Raw genomic sequence first — 18,328 nt, forward strand, 5'->3', positions numbered from 1 at the left:
GGATGATGGTGAGAGGGGACATGGAAGTGAGGGCTCTGCTCACTCACTTCTCCTCCTTTGCCTCCCCCTCGTCAAAGCCCCACATGTTGCCTTGGATCCCAATGGCCGAGTCTTTTCCTACACAGTTGCAGGAGGAGCAGTCTTTGGCAGGGCCCTCACAGGCTCCAAAACCCAGAGGACATCCGCCAAAAGTGTCAAAGCAATCGCCACAGGGAAGTGATCAGCCTGCCTCTACCTTTGCTGAAACCACAGGGGTTGTACATCGTAGTTGCACAAAATAAAAATGACAAAATCGTAGATGCACAAGGGTATGCAAATGGGTATTTGCCAAAACTTTAGTGTTAAGTTTCAGTTCTATTCATGACGAACATAGATTTCTTTGTACCTCTTTCCTGTCTTGTCCATTTTTGCCTGCTGCCTGGAAAGTGACCTTGCCACTTGCAGTGAATGGTGAGACATTACTTAACCTTGAGAAATGGGTGTGTGTTTAACAGGAATGGTTTGTGGTGTTGGTGGCAGCAGGATGCGGCGGGGGGGAACGGTGGAAAGTTGGTACAGAATCTGGGAGCCAGATGTGTGTAACTTAACTAAATTGGGCCATTATGTGACCATCCTGAGCCTCCCGGGCAGCAATGTGCACCGTTGCTAGTGCCATCTCTACTTCAGGTTCTTCCTCCGCCTCCTCGTGTTCCACATAGAAACATAGAAAATATCAGTATTAGGCCATTCAGCCCTTCGAGCCGGCAGCGTCATTCAATATGATCATGGCTGATCCTCTATCTCAACACCATATTCCTGCTTTCTCCCCATATCTCTTGATGCCTTTTGTGTCTAGAAATCTATCTATCTCCCTCTTAAATATATTCAGTGACTTGGCCTCCACAGTCTTCTGCGATAGAGAATTCCACAGGTTCACCACCCTCTGAGTGAAGAAATTTCTCCTCATCTCAGTCCTAAATTTTCTACCCCGTATCCTGAGACGGTGAGCCCTTGTTCTAGACTTCCCATCCAGTCTGTCCAGCCCCGTCAGAATTTTATACGTTTCAATGAGAACCCCTCTCATTCTTCTAAACTCTAGTGAATATAGGCCTAGTCGATCCAATCTCTCCTCATACGACAGTCTTGCCATCCCAAGAATCAGTCTGGTGAACCTTAGTTGCAATCCCTCTATGGCAAGTATATCCTTTCTTAGGTAAGGAGACCAAAATTGCACACAATACTCCAGGTATGGTCTCACCAAGGCCCTGTATAACTGTAGTAAGACATCTTTGCTCCTGTACTCAAATCCTCTTGCAATGAAGGCCAACATACCATTTGCCTTCCTAACTGCTTGCTGCACCTGCATGTTTGCTTTCAATGACTGGTGTACAAGGGCACCCAGGTCCCTTTGTACATCGACATTTCCCAAGCTATCACCATTTAAATAATACTTTGTCTTTATGTTTTTCCTACCAAAGTGGATAACTTCACATTTATCCACGTTATACTGTATCTGCCATGTGTTTGCCCACTCACTCAACCTATCTAAATCACCTTGCAGTGTCTTTGCATCCTCCTCACAACTCACAATCCCACCTAGTTTTGTGTTGTCAGAAAACTTGGAAATATTACATTTGGTTCTCTCATCCAAATCAGTTATATATATATTGTGAATAGCTGGGGCCCAAGCACTAATCCCTGTGATACCCCACTAGTCATTGCTCCACCCCGAAAAAGACCCGTTTATTCCTATCTCTGTTTCCTGTCAGTTAACCAATTTTCAATCCATGCCAATACATTACCCCAATCCTATGTGCTTTAATTTTTCACACTAACCTCTTATGTTGAACTTTATCAAAGGCCTTCTGAAAATCCAAATACACTACATTCACTGGTTCTGCCTTATCTATTCTATCAGTTACATCCTCAAAAAACTCCAGTAGGCTTGTCAAACACGATTTAAATCCATGTTGACTTTGTCTAATTCCGTTGATATTTTCTAAGTGTCCCATTATCACATCCTTTATAATAGACTCTAGCATTTTCCCTACTACTGATGTCAGACTAACTGGTCTGTAGTTCCCTCTTTTCTCACTCCTTTTTGTAAATAGTGAGGTTACATTTGCCACCCTCCAATCTGCAGGAACTGTTCCATAATCTATAGAATTTTGGAAGATGGCAACCAATGCAGTCACTATTTTCATGGCTACCTCTTTTACTGCTCTGGGATGCAGATTATCAGGCCCTGAGGATTTATCGGCCCTCAGTCCCATTAGTTTCTTCAGCACTATTTTCTTAACTAATAAACATTTCCTTTAATTCTTCTTGCTCACTAGACTCTTGGTTCCCTAGCATTTCTGGGACATTATTTGTGTTCTCTTCCATGAAAACAGAACCGAAGTATTTATTTAATTGTTCTGCCATTTCCTTGCTCCCCATTATAAATTCTCCCGTTTCTGACTGTAAAGGACCTATATTTGTCTTCACTAATCTTTTTATTTTTACATACTTGTAGAAACTTTTGCATTCAGTTTTATGTTCCTTGCAAATTTACTCTCATACTCTATTTTTCTCCTCTTAATCAATCTCTTGGTCCTGTTTTGCTGAACTCTAAACTGCTCCTAATCCTCAGGCTTGCTACTTTTTCTGGCAACTTTGTATGACTCCTCTTTGGATCTAATACTATCCATAATTTCTTTGTTAGCCATGGTTGGGTCACTTTTCCTTTTGTGTTTTTACACCAGAAAGGAATGTATAACTTGCAATTCATGCATTCGTTCCTTAAATGTTAGCCATTGCTTATCCACTGTCATGCCTTTTAATGAATCTTCCCAATCTATCATAGCCAATTCATTCCTCATCCCTTTGTAGTTTCCTTTGTTTAGATTAGGACCCTAGTTTTGGATTGGACTACTTCACTTTCCATTTTAATAAAGAATTCAATCATGTTATGGTCACTCTTCCCTCAAGAACTCCGCACAAGACTATTAATTAACCCCTTCTCATTACACAATACCCAATCTAGGATAGCCCGTTCCCTAGTAGGCTGCTCAACGTACTGGTCTAAAAAAAGCATCTCGTACACACTTCAGGAATTCATCCTCCACAGTGTTATTACTAATTTGATTTGGCCAATCTATATGTAGATTAAAGTCATCTATGATTACTGTAGTAGCCTTGTTACATGCATCTCTAATTTCCTGTTTGATGCTGTCCCCAACATTACCACTACTGTTTGGAAGCCTATAGACAACTCCCATCAATGTTTTCTGCCCCTTGGTGCTCCTTAGCTCCACCCAGACAGATTCTACATCTTGATTTTCTGAGCCAATATCCTTTCTCAATATTGCTCTGATTTCATCCTTTACTAACAATGCCACACCACCCCCTCGTTCTTTTTGCCTGCCTTCCTAAATATCGAATATCCTTGGATATTCAGTTACTGGTCACTCTGCAACCATGTCTCCGTAATTGCAGCTATCCGTTTACATCTATTTGCGCTGTTAATTCGTCTACCTTATTACGAATGCTTCATGCATTCAGATAGTGTTTTTAGATTTGTCTTTTTAACATTACTAGACATCTTAGCATTATTTTGTACCATAGTCCTATTTGTCTTATCGCTATTTTTTCTTACCTGAACCCTATTTGTTAGTGCTCTCTTTTGTTTGTATGCTCTGTCCCTTCCTGACACAATCTGGTTATCCTTACCACAATCACTTTCCTGCATTGCTTCCTTTTCTTTTCTCTTCAGTATTCTAGATTTCTCTCCACTGCGACCGTCCTCCCCCCGCCCCCCATTATTTAGTTTAAAGCCCTGTCTACCTCCCTAGTTAGTCGGTTCGTTAGAACTCTGGTCCCAGCATAGGTCAGGTGTAGTCCGTCCCCACGGAACAGTTCTCTCTTTTCCGAGTATTGGTGCCAGTGCCCCACGAATCGAAACCCACTTCTCCCACACCAACCTCTGAGCCATGCATTCATCTCCCTGATTTTATTGACCCAATGCCAATTTGCTCGTGGCTCAGGTAATAATGCAGAGATTATTACCTTTGTGGTTCTGCTTTTCAATTTAGTCCCTAGCTGCTCAAACTCTCTCAGCAGAACCTCTTTCTTAATCCTACCTATGCCATTGGTACTTACGTGTACCACGATAACTGGATCCTCCCCCTCCCACTCCAAGTTCTTCTCCAGCATGGAGGAGATGTCCTTTACCCTGGCACCGAGTAGGCAACACAGCCTTCGGGACCCACGCTCTCGGCTGCAGAGAACATTATCTATCCCCTTAACGATACTGTCCCCTACTACAACCACCTGCCTCTTTACTCCCCCCACTTGAATGGCTTTCTGCACCACGGTGCCTTGGTCAGTCTGCTCGTCCACCCCACAGTCTGCACACTTGTCCACAAGGGTTGCAAGAACCTCAAATCTATCGGGACTGAGGCTCCTGCAATATTACCTCCTGGATCCCCATACCTGCTTCACTCGGAGTCACACCCTCCTGTCCCTGACCACGTGTCAATTCTAAAGTATTTAATCTGGAGAGTTTGGCTGCCTCCTGGAGCAAAATGTGCAGGTAATTTTCTCCCTCCCTGATGTCTCGCAATGTCTTTAGCTCGGACTCCAGCTCCTTAACTCGGAGCCGAAGTTCGTCAAGCCCCAGACACTTACCGCAAATGTGGTCGCCCTGGACCAAAACATCCAGAAGCTCCCACATATTGCAGCAGCAACACATCTGTTCTCCCATTATTTTATTTTATTAATTAGTTTAGTATTAATCAAAGTATTTACCTTATATCGTTTATTAAATTAGTTAAATAAATAAAAGTTAGTTTTTAGAATTTAGTTATTTGCTATATGTTAACTTAAAAGAAAAACTTAGCCCACAGTCACTAGCAATCACTTACCTGCCTTACCTGTGATGTCACACAGCAGAGTTCTCCCCACCCGCAGCCGTGCGATCTCCTGGGAGAGGCAAAAAAACAGATAGAAACCCAGGCTAATTGGGGGGAAAAAATCTGGGTAAATTCCACTTCGACCCAACCAGGTGATCGAAACTAGTCCAGGAGATAACACTGGCCGTATTAGATTCCTTGAAGTTGCAAGTCTGCTGCGGCTTTTATCCCCACTCTCAGGCCTCGGTCTGCTCCCGCTCGGGTATGCCGCCACTCAAACTCTCAAGTTTCCCACTTTGTGCTACTGCATGTTCCTCCTCTTCCTCTAAAGAGGCCATGTGCTCTGCGCCTTGGTCTTCCTGCAGCTCCAATCTTCACTGCTGCACTATGTTGTGCAGCGTGCAGCATATGACGATGATTCTGGAGACGCTGGTTGGTGCGTACTGAAGGGCTCCTCCAGATCTATCAAGGCAGCTGAAGTGCATCTTCAGCGTGCCGATTGCTTGCTCTATGACACATCTGGTGGCATGTGGCTTTCATTATAGACATCCTCAGCCTCATTGCTTGGCCTCCTCAATGGTGTCATCAACCACACCTTCAGTGTATATTACCTTGTCTCCAAGCAGTCTGTTCAGAGTTGTGACGATCTGAGGGAAGGTGGACTGGTGCAGGTCAAAAGAGTCATGACAACTCTCTCGGAATCTAGCTCACACATGCATGATTATCTTTTTATGGTTGCAGATGATCTGCATATTGAGCGAGTGGAAGCCCTCCCAGTTCACAAACACTCCTGGGTGATGTGGGTTGCCTTGATGGTCAATCGTGTGTGCAGTAAATGACACCCTGCACCCGTGGGAAGCCAGCCAGAGCAACAATGCCGACTGCCTGGTCAGTTACACTGGCTTCATCAGTGGTATATAAGTTAACTTGTGAAACACGGCATTGGTCACCTGGGTGATGCATCTGTGGGTGGCCGACTGCGAGATCCTGCAAATGTCTGCTGTAGATCCCTGGAAGGAGCCTGAGGAGAAGAGGTTGAGGGTGGTGGTGACTTTGACAGCTGTTGGTAAGGCATGTCCACCAGGTCCTCTGGGCAGCAGATCTTTTCCCAGCAAGCTACAAATGGCACGATAGCCTGAGCCTCCTGTGTAGTCATGTCCAGGAAGCTCATCCTCTGCCTGTATATTCTGCGTTGGGGGTATTGACTCCGGCACAGTGCACCCCTGTGCTCATCGTCTCTCTCCTGTAAAGCATTAGGTCAGTGAGGAGAGGCTGTTGGTGTTGTTGCTGCTGATGCTGCTGTTATTGGTGCTGGGGCTCATCTTGGTCCGATTCTGAGGTCCAAGGTGAAACAGCAAAAGCGGCATCCATGCTGATCTAATAGATGCCAGGTAAAATGGGGATCAGAGGCACAATCCTCCAATGTAGGGAGAGTGACTTGCAATGTGGTGATAGTGGCTTCTGAGGTTGTAAAAAATCACCTGCAAACACCTAAAAGCAAAACATCTGCACAAGATGGTATCAGCAAGATCCTTTCCCGTAGGCAAGGAAGTAGGTGTAGCTGTGAGTATGTGTTTTTTCCAGCTGTCACTTAATGAACTCACACAATGGCCACTGAGACCTCGCTTTGCCTTCACAGGCAAGCTTCCAGAGATCCGTAATTCGCGTGTGCAAGCAGTTAAAGATGAAATCTCATATTAAAAACACTCTTTCAATGAACAGTTAAAATACTTCAATAAGGTTGCCGGCCTTTCCCATGCTTCGAAACGCACCCCAGTTAAATAATGACGTTACCGTGATGATGGCGGGTTCCAGTCAATTTTCTGTCAATTTCAGCGCTTTTAACTGCAGACCCGCTCCTAAACACGCATGCTCTGCAATGTGAAAATTCTAGCCATTGTCCCCCTATCTACTCTATCAAAATCCATCTATTTTGAACACCCCTTAACCTTCTCTGCTCTAAAAAGATCAGTACCAATTTATCTAGTCTCTCCACAAAACTCTAGCCTCTCACCCCTGGCACCATTCTGATAAATCTACTCTGCACCCTTTCCGACGCCTTGATCTTTGCCTTAAAGTGTGGTGGTCAGAATTGGACAGAATACTCTCGCTGAGGCCTAACCAGTGATTTAGAAAAGTTTACGATAATTTCCTTGATTTTGTACTCTTTTGTCTCTATTAATAAACCTAAGGATTCTGTATGCTTTTTTAACAGAGCCTGATTAACTTGTCCTGCTATCCTCAAAGATTTGTGTATGTAAACTCCCAGATTTTTCTGTTCCTGTAGCCCCATTAAAATTGTACCATTTATCACAAAAGCAAAATACTGCGTATGCTGGAAATATGAAAGAATTAAATTTATATTGCCACTCCTCATTTTACTTTCCAAAATGCATCACTTCACACTTCCCTGCATTAATTTTCATCTGCCATGTGTCTGCCCATTTCACCATTCTGTCTATGTCCTCCTGAAGTTTGGTACTATCCTCCTCACTGTTTACTACCTGGATACTGGCAGGGTCAGTGGCTGAAGGGGGGCATTCAAACCTAGATACCGGCATGGACAAAGTTACTGGATTTAATAAGAACATAAGAAATAGGAGCAAGAGTAGGTAATTTGGCCCCTCGGGCCTGCTCTGCCACTCAATAAGATTGTGGCTGACCTACCTCAACTCCACGATCCCCATATCCTTTGATTGCCTTAATATCCAAAAAATCTATCAATCTTTGTCTTGAATATACTCAACGACTGAGCCTCCACAGATTCACAGAATCCAACGATTCACCACCCTCAGTGAAGAAATGTCTCCTCATCTCAGTCCTAATGGCCAACCTCTTTTTCTGAGACCGTGATCCCTGGTTCTGGACTCCCCAGCCAGGGGAAACATCCTCCCTGCATCTACCCTAAGTCCTCTAAGAATTTTGTATGTTTCAATGAGATCACTTCTCATTCTTCTAAACTCTAGATAATATAGGCCTAGTCTGCTCAATCTCTCCTCAAAGGTAATCCCCCCATCCCAGGAATCAGTCTGGTGAACCTTTGTTGCACACCCTCAATGGCAAGTATATCCTTCCTTGGGTAAGGAGACCAAAACTGAACACAATACTCCAAGTGTGGTCTCACCAGGACCTACTATCAGCAAGGGCAGACATCGATGACGAGGTCCAACACTGCCTCCAATGTGCCAATGCAGCCTTCAGTCGCTTGTTTGAAGACCAGAACCTCAAATCTGGCACCAAGCTTATGGTCTACGGGACAGTGGTGATACCCGCTCTCCTATATGGCTCAGAGATGTGGACCATATACAGCAGACATCTCAAAGCGCTGGAGAAGTACCACCAACGCTGTCTCCTCAAGATCCTGCAAATCCACCGGGAGGATAGACGCACCAACGTCAGTGTTCTCGCTCGGGCTAACATCCCCAGCGTCGAAGCACTGACCATGCTCGACCAGCTTCGTTGGGCGGGCCACATCGTCCGCATGGCCGACACGCGACTCCCTAAGCAAGCGCTCTACTCGGAACTGCTACACGGCAAGCGAGCCCCAGGTGGGCAGAGAAAAAGTTTCAAGGACACCCTCAAAGCCTCCTTGATAAAGTGCAACACCCCATCGCCACCTGGGAATCCCTGGCCCAAGACCGCCCAAAATGGAGGAAGAGCTTCCGGGAGGGTGCTGAGCACCTCGAATCTCGTCGCCAAGAGCATGCAGAAATCAAGCGCAGACAGCAGAAGGAGCGTGCGGTAAACGAGGCTCCCCACCCACCCTTTGCTTCAACCACTGTCTGCCCCACCTGTGACAGAGACTGTAATTCCCTCATTGGACTGTACAGCCACCCGAGAACTCAACTTTTAGAGTGGAAGCAAGTCTTCCTCGATTTCGAGGGACTGCCTACGATGATGATGATATAATTGCAAAAAGTCATCTTTATTTTTATACTCAAATCCTCTTGTAATAACGGCCAACATACCATTTGGTTTCATAATTGCTTGCTGTACCTGCATGTTAACTTTCAGATACAAGGACACCCAAGTCCCTCTGAACACCAACATTTCCCAATCTCTCACCATTTAAAAATACTCTGCTTTTCTATTTTTTCTACCAAAGTGGATAACTATTTCTCTACATTATATTCCATTTGCCATGTTCTTGCCCACTCACTTAGCCTATCTATATCTTCTTGAAGCCTCTTTGCATCCTCCTCACAACTTACATTCCCCATCTAGCTTTGTATCATCTGCAAACTTGGATATATTACATTTGATGCCCTCATCGAAATCATTGATATAAATTGTGAATAGCTGATGCCCAAGCATTGATTCTTGTGATACCCCAATAGTTGCAGTCTGTCAACCGTAAAGTGACCCATTTATTCCTGCTTTCTGTTGTCCTCAATCCATGCTAGTATATTACCCCCAATCTCATGAGCCTTAATTTTGTTTGATTACCTCTTGTGTGGCACCTTATCAAATAACTTCAGAAAATCCAAATACACCACATCCACTAGTTTCCCCTTAGCTATTCTGTTAGTTACAACCTCAAACAGCTAAGAAGCTGTTGCTTACTGCATTTGGACAGATTGACCTTTATGCAAGTTGCAAGTATTCGGAGCAAACTCTCTATCCAGTCTCACCTCATTGGAACAACCTCTCTCACCATGACCGATTGCTTCCATCATGTCAAGTTCACCTGCCATCTATTACATCAGCATTGGGGCCCTTCAAACGATCTCACCTTGGTCCTCAGAATCCCACCACGATCTTCCCCAACACCAGCAGCACCAACCTTCTCCGCAATCAACTGATGCTGCACAGGACGTCAGCACCCGACCACATTACTGCCAAATTTACTTCATTTGACACTGCACATCCTGGCTGCCCTATGATGAGCCAGATTGGCATCAACACACACAAGGCATCCCTACAATGTCCAAGCCATTACTTTCACACTCATCACCGTTGCATGTGTACAGTTATCGCACCATTCACTGCAACTCACTAAGCCATTTCCAAAGATGCACACAAATCTGTCCAATAACACATTGTTCAAAATAAAGGTTTCAATGTTTGAACCACATTAACAGAAACTCCTGTCTACCGTCATCCAGCTGGATGGGACTGCACTTGCCTGGTTTCATTCCTATCTTTCCAGCCATAACCATAGAATCACCTGCAATGGCTTCTCTTCCCGATCCCGCAGCGTCACCTCTGGTGTCCCCAAGGATCTATCCTTGGTCCCCTCCTTGTTCTCATCTACATGTTGCCCCTCAGTGGCATAATCCGGCATCACACGTACGTCCAGCATTGGATGAGTAAAAATTTCCCCCAATTAAATATCTAATTGAGCTTCCTACCTCATATCCTTTTTATCTCTAAGACTGCCTATTTCCACTTTCATAATATTGCCCATCTCCACTCTTACCTCAGTTTATCTGCTGCAGAAACCCTCATCCATTACTTTGTTACCTCCAGACTTGACCATTCCAATTCACTCCTGGCTGGCCTCCTTAGTTCTACCCTCCATAAACTTGAGGTCATCCAAAACTCTGCTGCCCGTGTGCTAACTCGCACCAACTCCTGCTCACCCATCTCTCCTATGCTTGCTGACCTACATTGGCTCCCAGTTAAACACCTTGATTTTAAAATTCTCATCCTCGTTTTCAAATCCGTCCAAGGCCTCATTCTGCCTTATCTCTGTGATCTCCTCCAGCCTTATAATGAACCTAGAAATCTACGCTCCGCCTATTGTGGCCTTATAAACATCCCCGATTTTAAATGCTCCACCATTGGTGGTTGTGCCTTCAACTCCAGAATTGCCTCCCTACATCTCCACTCCTTAAAACCTACCCCTTCGACCAAGATTTTGGATATCTATCCTAGCATCTCCTTATACGGCTCACTGTCAAATTTATTTTTTGATAACACTACTGTGAATCGCCTTGGGACGTTTTACTACATTAAAGATGCTATATAACTAAAAGTTGTTATTGTCATCAAAGAACTGTCATTTCTCTCTCTCACACACACACACACAGCTTCTGTTAAAGTAAAACACAATATAAACTTCATCTGAGTAAAGCTTTGGAAATTTGTCTTTTTTCCAAATTACATGAAGAAAAGCTACTGGGCAGAACGTGCTAGGAGCTGAAGAAAAATAAGGCTGACTGAACAGTAGTGTTGCCTACTGGAAAATTAGGTACACTACATATAATCAAATGGTCCAAATTTGTCAGTCACAACTCTGGGCAAAAATAGCAACTCTAGGCCTTGTTTTTTTTTTAAAACAGAAGCTGAGGCCTTCAAGTAAAAACTTTAAAGGAGGCATTAAAAGACCAAATAATTCAATGGAAAAATGTAATCATTGTGAAATATGTAATTTTGGATTTATTTTTAAACCCTTATTTTGGACATTAGAAATTTTGGTTATCGAGAAAAGAAGTGGTAGATGAAAAACCATAAGCAAATTATAGGAACCAGCTATCCAGATTGCACCTTAGACTAATATATGCCAGCCATAAACAATGTTTAATATTCATCTTTAACATTGGAATGGCCCATCACAATGCCACCTACAGAAGTGACATTTTTGATGAGTTTTCAATGAAACACACACCAACGTACTAAATTTAATATATAACTAGTTTATCTCTTGTGAGGTGTGACTTCTTTGGTTTGAGTGATTCCTTCCTTTTGCACCAGTAAGCGTGATTCCAGGCTTTTTTTTTTTAAGTGTTTGTGCTTAGTGATGGGCAGCTGTTATTGGTCTTTGTTCCATTACATTGCCACTCTGCCTGCGTTTCTACCTGAATTCAATTTCTTCGTGCTAGCCATCTCTAGTTCTCTTCCTCTGTGCTGCGTGTTGACTGCTTCAGATGACATGGTAACATTGTTTAATATGCTCGTCCATGTTATTTTTCCTCTAGCCTTACTTTCATTGTTGTTCGCCAGGAGGCGAGTTCCATCTACTTTTCCTTTACTTGGTTTATGAAGATCCTGACATTAGTCTCACCAAGTAGCACTTTTTAGTTTCTGCTGTGTTTAGGAAAAGCATTTGCACTCAATTGATTGATAGTCACGTAACATCACACTAACAGTAGCACTGGCATGTGCAATACCATTATATTGTTGCAACTCAGATATATTAGTAATAGATTAAGTGTTTTGATTTGATAGGGAAGGATTATTTCTTCTGGCTGGGGGAATCAGGTATGTGGGGGTCATCAGCTGTGGCTCAGTGGTAGCACTCTCACCTCTGAATTAGAAGGTTGTGGGTTCAAGTCTCACTCCGAGATTTGAGCACAAAATCGAGGTGGACACTCAAATGCACTAGTAAGGGATAGCTGTCTTTCGGATGAGACATCAAACTAAAACCCTGCCTGCCCTCAAATGGACATAGAAACATAGAAAATAGGTGCAGGAGTAGGCCATTCGGCCCTTCGAGCCTGCACCGCCATTCAATGAGTTCATGGCTGAACATGCAACTTCAGTACCCCATTCCTGCTTTCTCACCATACCCCTTGATTCCCCTAGTAGTAAGGACTTCATCTAACTCCTTTTTGAATATATTTAGTAAATTGGCCTCAACAACTTTCTGTGATAGAGAATTCCACAGGTTCACCACTCTCTGGGTGAAGAAATTCCTCCTCATCTCGGTCCTAAATGGCTTCCCCCTTATCCTTAGACTGTGTCCCCTGGTTCTGGACTTCCCCAACATTGGGAACATTCTTCTTGCATCTAACCTGTCTAACCCCGTCAGAATTTTAAATGTTTCTATGAGGTCCCCTCTCATTCTTCTGAACTCCAGTGAATACAAGCCCAGTTGATCCAGTCTTTCTTGATAGGTCAGTCCTGCCATCCCGGGAATCAGTCTGGTGAACCTTCGCTGCACTCCCTCAATAGCAAGAATGTCCTTCCTCAGGTTAGGAGACCAAAACTGTACACAATACTCCAGGTGTGGCCTCACCAAGGCCCTGTACAATTGTAGCAACACCTCCCTGCCCTTGTACTCAAATCCCCTCGCTATGAAGGCCAACATGCCATTTGCTTTCTTAACCGCCTGCTGTACCTGCATGCCAACCTTCAATGACTGATGTACCATGACACCCAGGTCTCTTTGCACCTCCCCTTTTCCTAATCTGTCACGTAATAGATCGCATGGTACTATTTCGAAGAGTAGGGGAGTTATCCCTAGTGTCCTGGTCAACATTTAACCCTCAATCAACATTACTAAAAAAAAATGATCAGGTCATTATCACACTGCTGTTTGTGGGACCTTGCTGTGTGCAAGGACCTTCCTACATTACAACAGTGGCTACACTTCAAAAGTATTGCATTGGTTGTAAAGTACTTTGGGACATCCTGAAGTCATGAATGACGCTTTACAAGGGCAAGGCTTTCTTTTTTTAAATAGTGAAAATGTGGAGAGCAATGTTCCCTATAAATTTTTTTACGGGGGGGGGGGCACACAGCCCATTACAGTTTTACATTTAAAAGCCAGCAAGCCGGCTGTGCGGGATCCCTGAAGCCAGACAGGGAACACATTGGTAGAGAAGGGCTTTGATAAATTTCTTTGCAGAGGGTTGTTGGAACATGGAACACTTTGCCATAAAGAATAATTGAGACAAAGATATTTGAATGTTTTAAGGGAAAAGTGGATACACATTTCTGACAGAGAAAGATACAGATTGGCGCAAAGGGAACCGCTGTGGGATTGTTTTGTATGATTTTAACAAAGAGCCAGCACAGATACTGTGGGCCAAATGGCCTCCTCCTGTGCTGTAAACATCTAAACTTTATGGGAAACTCAAATGTTTCAGTATTCTATACTAGCTTGGTCCCACAAAAAACTTTTGCTGCCTACTCCCAAAAATGAACTCAAGAATATTGGTTTATGCTTTGAATTTCTCATATGTGGCTATGAATACCAGCTTTTGGACTACAGTAAATATCTAGTCTCACTATAACTGAAGAACAATCAAAGCACTGCCACGAAGAGCTAGCAAATATCTAACCCTAAAATGAAATTTTAACTTATGTACATTTAAAAAAATATAATTACATTCCACCTGGTTAGAGCAGTCTACTGCTTTGAAACATGCTGTCCGAAAGTAATTTCTTATCAGGAAATGCCACAAGATTACAAATTAGAAATGAAATGCAGTACGTCATTCTTGTGTTTTAAAATTCACCAAATAGAGCTAGAATTATAAGTATTGTAAATCATTGACACTGATGTGTCTAAAAAATGCTATTATGCCTGAACTTATTGATGAAAAAAAAATGTTTAAATCGAGCTTATGTAAGTCAGTAATATGTAATGCATTATGTTGGGCTAGTACAGAAGAATACCCAAGATTTACAAATGAACCAGTTGAAATATGTACATTTTTTAGAAATATTATATAAAAATTGAGCAGAGATTTTGTCACCAGGGCTTTGCAAAGAAAAAAAAAGTATCAGATATCCAAATATATTTCTACCTGCACAGATAAATCAATTCTCCAAGTCATTACGTAGATGATTGTATAGAAAAAAGTGTTAAAAATAATCCAGTATAAACATTTTGAAAGATTGCTAAATATTGTTGCTATGTTTGTTTCACTGTTTTATATAGTTAATATTATTGATCAAATAGTGACATTGAGATATCAGAAGACACAACTTCTAGCTTGGTAATGCATCATTAATAATAGCCATTTCTGTCCAGTTGTCCAATAACTGACATTCCGAATTGTCTGAACATTTTCCATGTAACATATTTTGTGCTGAAAGCAAATTTCAAACAAAATTTTCAAATGTGTTAAAATGTACACTGCTCTTAGTTAAATATTCTGCTTACACTTTCTCTAACTCTCAAAGAAATATTTGTGAATATCTGAGTCATAGTCCTGTACACAGAAAAGCAGACCTAAAATTATAACACTGTATGGAATTAGTCACGATCTGAAGAGGGACTGGAGCTTTCTGATGATGATGATGAGGAGGAGGAAGTAGGGTGCTTTTTCTTTTTCTTAACTTTTTGGTGATGTTTGTGACTTTTGTGCTTGCTTTTCTTCTCGGTTTTCTTTTTCTTTTTAAGAACTTTTTGCTTCTTGCTCTTTTTCTCACCTTTGTCTTCACTGGATGAACAAGATCTGAAAAGACCAATATATAATTAAATTCAAGCCATTCATATTTTTTTCATAATCTACACCTGATGCGAGATGGTGTGACCACTGACCCCACTCCAGACAGCCCCGGCAAAGCAGAGACCGGAGCGCTGGCTCTGAATACTCGATTGGCGTCCAGTGTGGGTACTTGCTCTGCTGAGTGCAAGATCCCCCCCATCGCCATCGTAAAGGCTAGATGGAACGCTTTAAGCTTTGGTTTCAATCTACCTAAGAGAAAGTACTCTGAAGGTTAAAAACCACGAGGAAGGCAACTGGAAACTACCTCAACTACTCTTCCCTAGTAGGTGGCTCAAGAATCTCATGGGTGAGACTTGAGTTAGGATTTGCCCTAGCGTAGAATACAACAGACAGACACAATGATCTGATGTGAAAAATGAAAATCCTAAGAAGTAAGACAGTTGTGCAGATCCAGTTTGTCCAAGATACATGGCAAAAATTGTGCATAGCATTGAACAGGGGAGAAGTGAATCTATATTGAAGACCATTCTTGAAGAAAGAAAGATAACACCTTTCTTATGCTCTTTCTTACATGAACCAACTGCAGCTTCTCTCAGAAAATCCTGTTTGGTTTAAAAACCCAAACAACGAAACAAAATGGCCACAAATGTAGTGACCACAAATTAGGCCTAGAATTCTTAGAGGAGAAACTAATCGTTTAAATAGATTCTTCAATACATTAGCAAGGATAGAAGATTGGTTATCAGACAGAAAACAAAGTAGGAATAAATGGGTTATTTTCTAGTTGGCAGGCTGTAATTATTGGGGTGCTGCAAGGATCAGTGCCGATCTCAGTCTGTAACGGACCCACACTTACTTTCGCTAATCTTTTCCTTTTTACATACCTAACAAAGCTTTTACAGTCTGCTTTTATGTCTCTCGCTCGTTTACTCTCGTATTCTATTTTCCCTTTATCAATTTCTTGGTCCTCCTTTGCTGAATTCTAAAATCCTCAGGCTTACTACTCTTTTTGGCAATATTACAAGCCTCTTCCTTTGATCTAATACTATTTTTTAAACTTCTCTTGTTAGCCACAGTTGGACCACTTTTCCTGTGGGCTTTTTGTGCCTTAAAAGAATGAATATTTGTTGTAAATTATGTTTTAATTCTTTAAATGCTTTCTATGCTTGTCTACCATCATATCTTTTAATGTAATTAATTACCTTTTAATGTAGTTTAGTCAAATGAAGGACATAAAAAACTGTATAACAATGTCATAATGATATTGATACATCACACTGAAATCAACAGGGCCTACAATTTTTGTTTTCATAATGGCTCCATCTGGCTTGAATAACACAAGGCCCTAGAAACTAATTTGCACGCGCCTATTTATCAGGCACTAAAACGGGCACCCAAGCATCCATTATGGCGGGCGTTATCACCTGACTTGGCATGTGATAAACTCACTCAGCAACTCGTGGTAAGAACAGGCAGGAAGGACCTTTCAGCAGCACAATTTAAAGGGCTCATAAGAAATAAGAACGCAAGAAATAGGAGGAGTAATAGCCATTCGGCCCTTCGAGCCTGTGTGGAAGCTTGTATTTCCTGGTGTATGCCCATCGCCTAGGATCCTCAAACTCTGCAGCTGAGTTCTCCATAGCAGAACCAGTATGTAATCTCGCCTCCAATGAGCTGACATCTGCGACAACCTATCCCCTGCCCTAGCTCCTGCACACCTATGGTGTAATTCACCATATGAAGACCCCTCGTCCAGCCTAACCTCTAAAGTACGTGCAGTGCCAGTCTCTGAGCTGGTGCTTTCTAGGGTCAGATCAAGTAACATTGCATCTTCAGGGAGGCTAGCCTCGTCTTCCCAAAGTTTCAGAGGTATTTCCACATTTTTATCACCTGAAATGAAAGAGTGGAACAAGGGTGAATGCAGAACAGGGAAAGAAGTGGCTGGCGAAAACAACGGCAGGCTGTAATGCAGAGAATATAGTCTGAGATAGATGCAAGAAGGGAAAAAGAGGATAAGGTGTGAAGAAAATCTGCATGACATCTCCTCTAGCATTGCCACTGCCCGTGATGTCCCGCATGTTTTCTTCCAGAGGGAAGAGAATGTACAGGGGGGTTCTGCCTCCTCCAGTGGCAGTGTCTTGGCACAGGTTGTGCGTGACCTTCTCCTGCAGGAAAAGAAGGGAGTATGGCCCAGAAATCCCTGTTCTTCTTCCCACGGGCATTCGACTAAAAATAGGAACGAAGATGCACACCTACCTTTTGGTCGAATGCCTGCCAGAGATTGCAGACTTAAGGCCTCTTCTTCTTGCGCAGCGGAGCGCGTTCACTTTGGGACGTCCGCAGGAGTCACATGGGCCTGGACATCCAATCACGGTAAAGTATTTTCTCATTCATAGTAATAGGAGTTTCGTAAGTCGGAAACTCCTATTACTATGAATGAGAAACACCCCCAAGCACTACATAAAACAATTTAAAAAAAACTCACATAAATACACTATAGAAATTAAAGTTGATAGAAATTTTTAAAGAAAAAAAATTTGCCGATTTAAAAAAAAAAGTTTTAATTATGATTTAAAATAAAATTACCCGAGTGGGCAGGGTTTTAACAAATATGTTTTAAAATATTTTATTTTAATCATGTTGTTGATATGTTTTTAAACTCTTACTCCTGTAAAAGTAGGCTATGTGTTTTGAGGACATTTGCGGAGCAAGATATGCATAAATCCCGCAATCTTGCCCTTGGAAATGTCCTCGCTCCCGATATGCGTGAGATCTGTCAAGCCAGAAAGTTGACAGATCGTAAAAGCCGGTTTTCAGCGCATGCGCATTGTGCGCTGAAAACCAGCTTTTTCGATGCCTTCCCGGGTCTGTAGAAACTTTGAACGGACCCGGGGAGGCCGGGATTTCCACATCTATATGTTTACTGACCAAATAGTTGGTATGGAGTATGTAAGACGTGAGGTGTGGGAAACTGAGGGTTGCAATGGCAGTGAGTGTGTGAGTGTGAGAGTATGAGGAGGAGGAGATGGAGTGATGTGTTGTGCAGCGATTGTAGAAGAGTGAAGGGAAGCAGGGAGTGCAGTATTGCAAGTAGTGAGACTGGAGGCAGTGGAGATGTAAGCAGAGAAAGAGAGCAGCATTCCTACCTTGACAACTGTGATTAGGTCATTGAACTTCTTTTAGCATTGCAGCCATGTTCTGGGAGCTAAGCTCTGAACATTGACCTCCTCTGCAACCTTTTCCCACTGGCAGCGGCAGTGTTTCTGCCCCCAAGGGGAACAGGATTGACCTCCTCCTGTCCTGCACCTGAACCAGGGCATCCAAAGTGGCATC

General features: G+C 42.7%; 1 protein-coding gene across 1 annotated transcript in view; it reads right to left on the bottom strand.

The window, feature by feature from the left end:
- Window positions 1-12,820: 12,820 nt before the first annotated feature.
- Window positions 12,821-18,328, bottom strand: part of srek1ip1 (SREK1-interacting protein 1) — a 57,390-nt gene continuing 51,882 nt past the window's right edge. Inside the window, exon 5 of the mRNA XM_070869365.1 lies at window positions 12,821-15,001. Within this exon, the coding sequence (XP_070725466.1) occupies window positions 14,800-15,001 (202 nt within the window). The 3' untranslated portion in view covers window positions 12,821-14,799. The remainder of the gene's footprint in view (window positions 15,002-18,328) is intronic.

Source organism: Pristiophorus japonicus, chromosome 2 (genome assembly GCF_044704955.1).
Source record: "Pristiophorus japonicus isolate sPriJap1 chromosome 2, sPriJap1.hap1, whole genome shotgun sequence".
Taxonomy (NCBI): Eukaryota; Metazoa; Chordata; class Chondrichthyes; family Pristiophoridae; genus Pristiophorus; species Pristiophorus japonicus.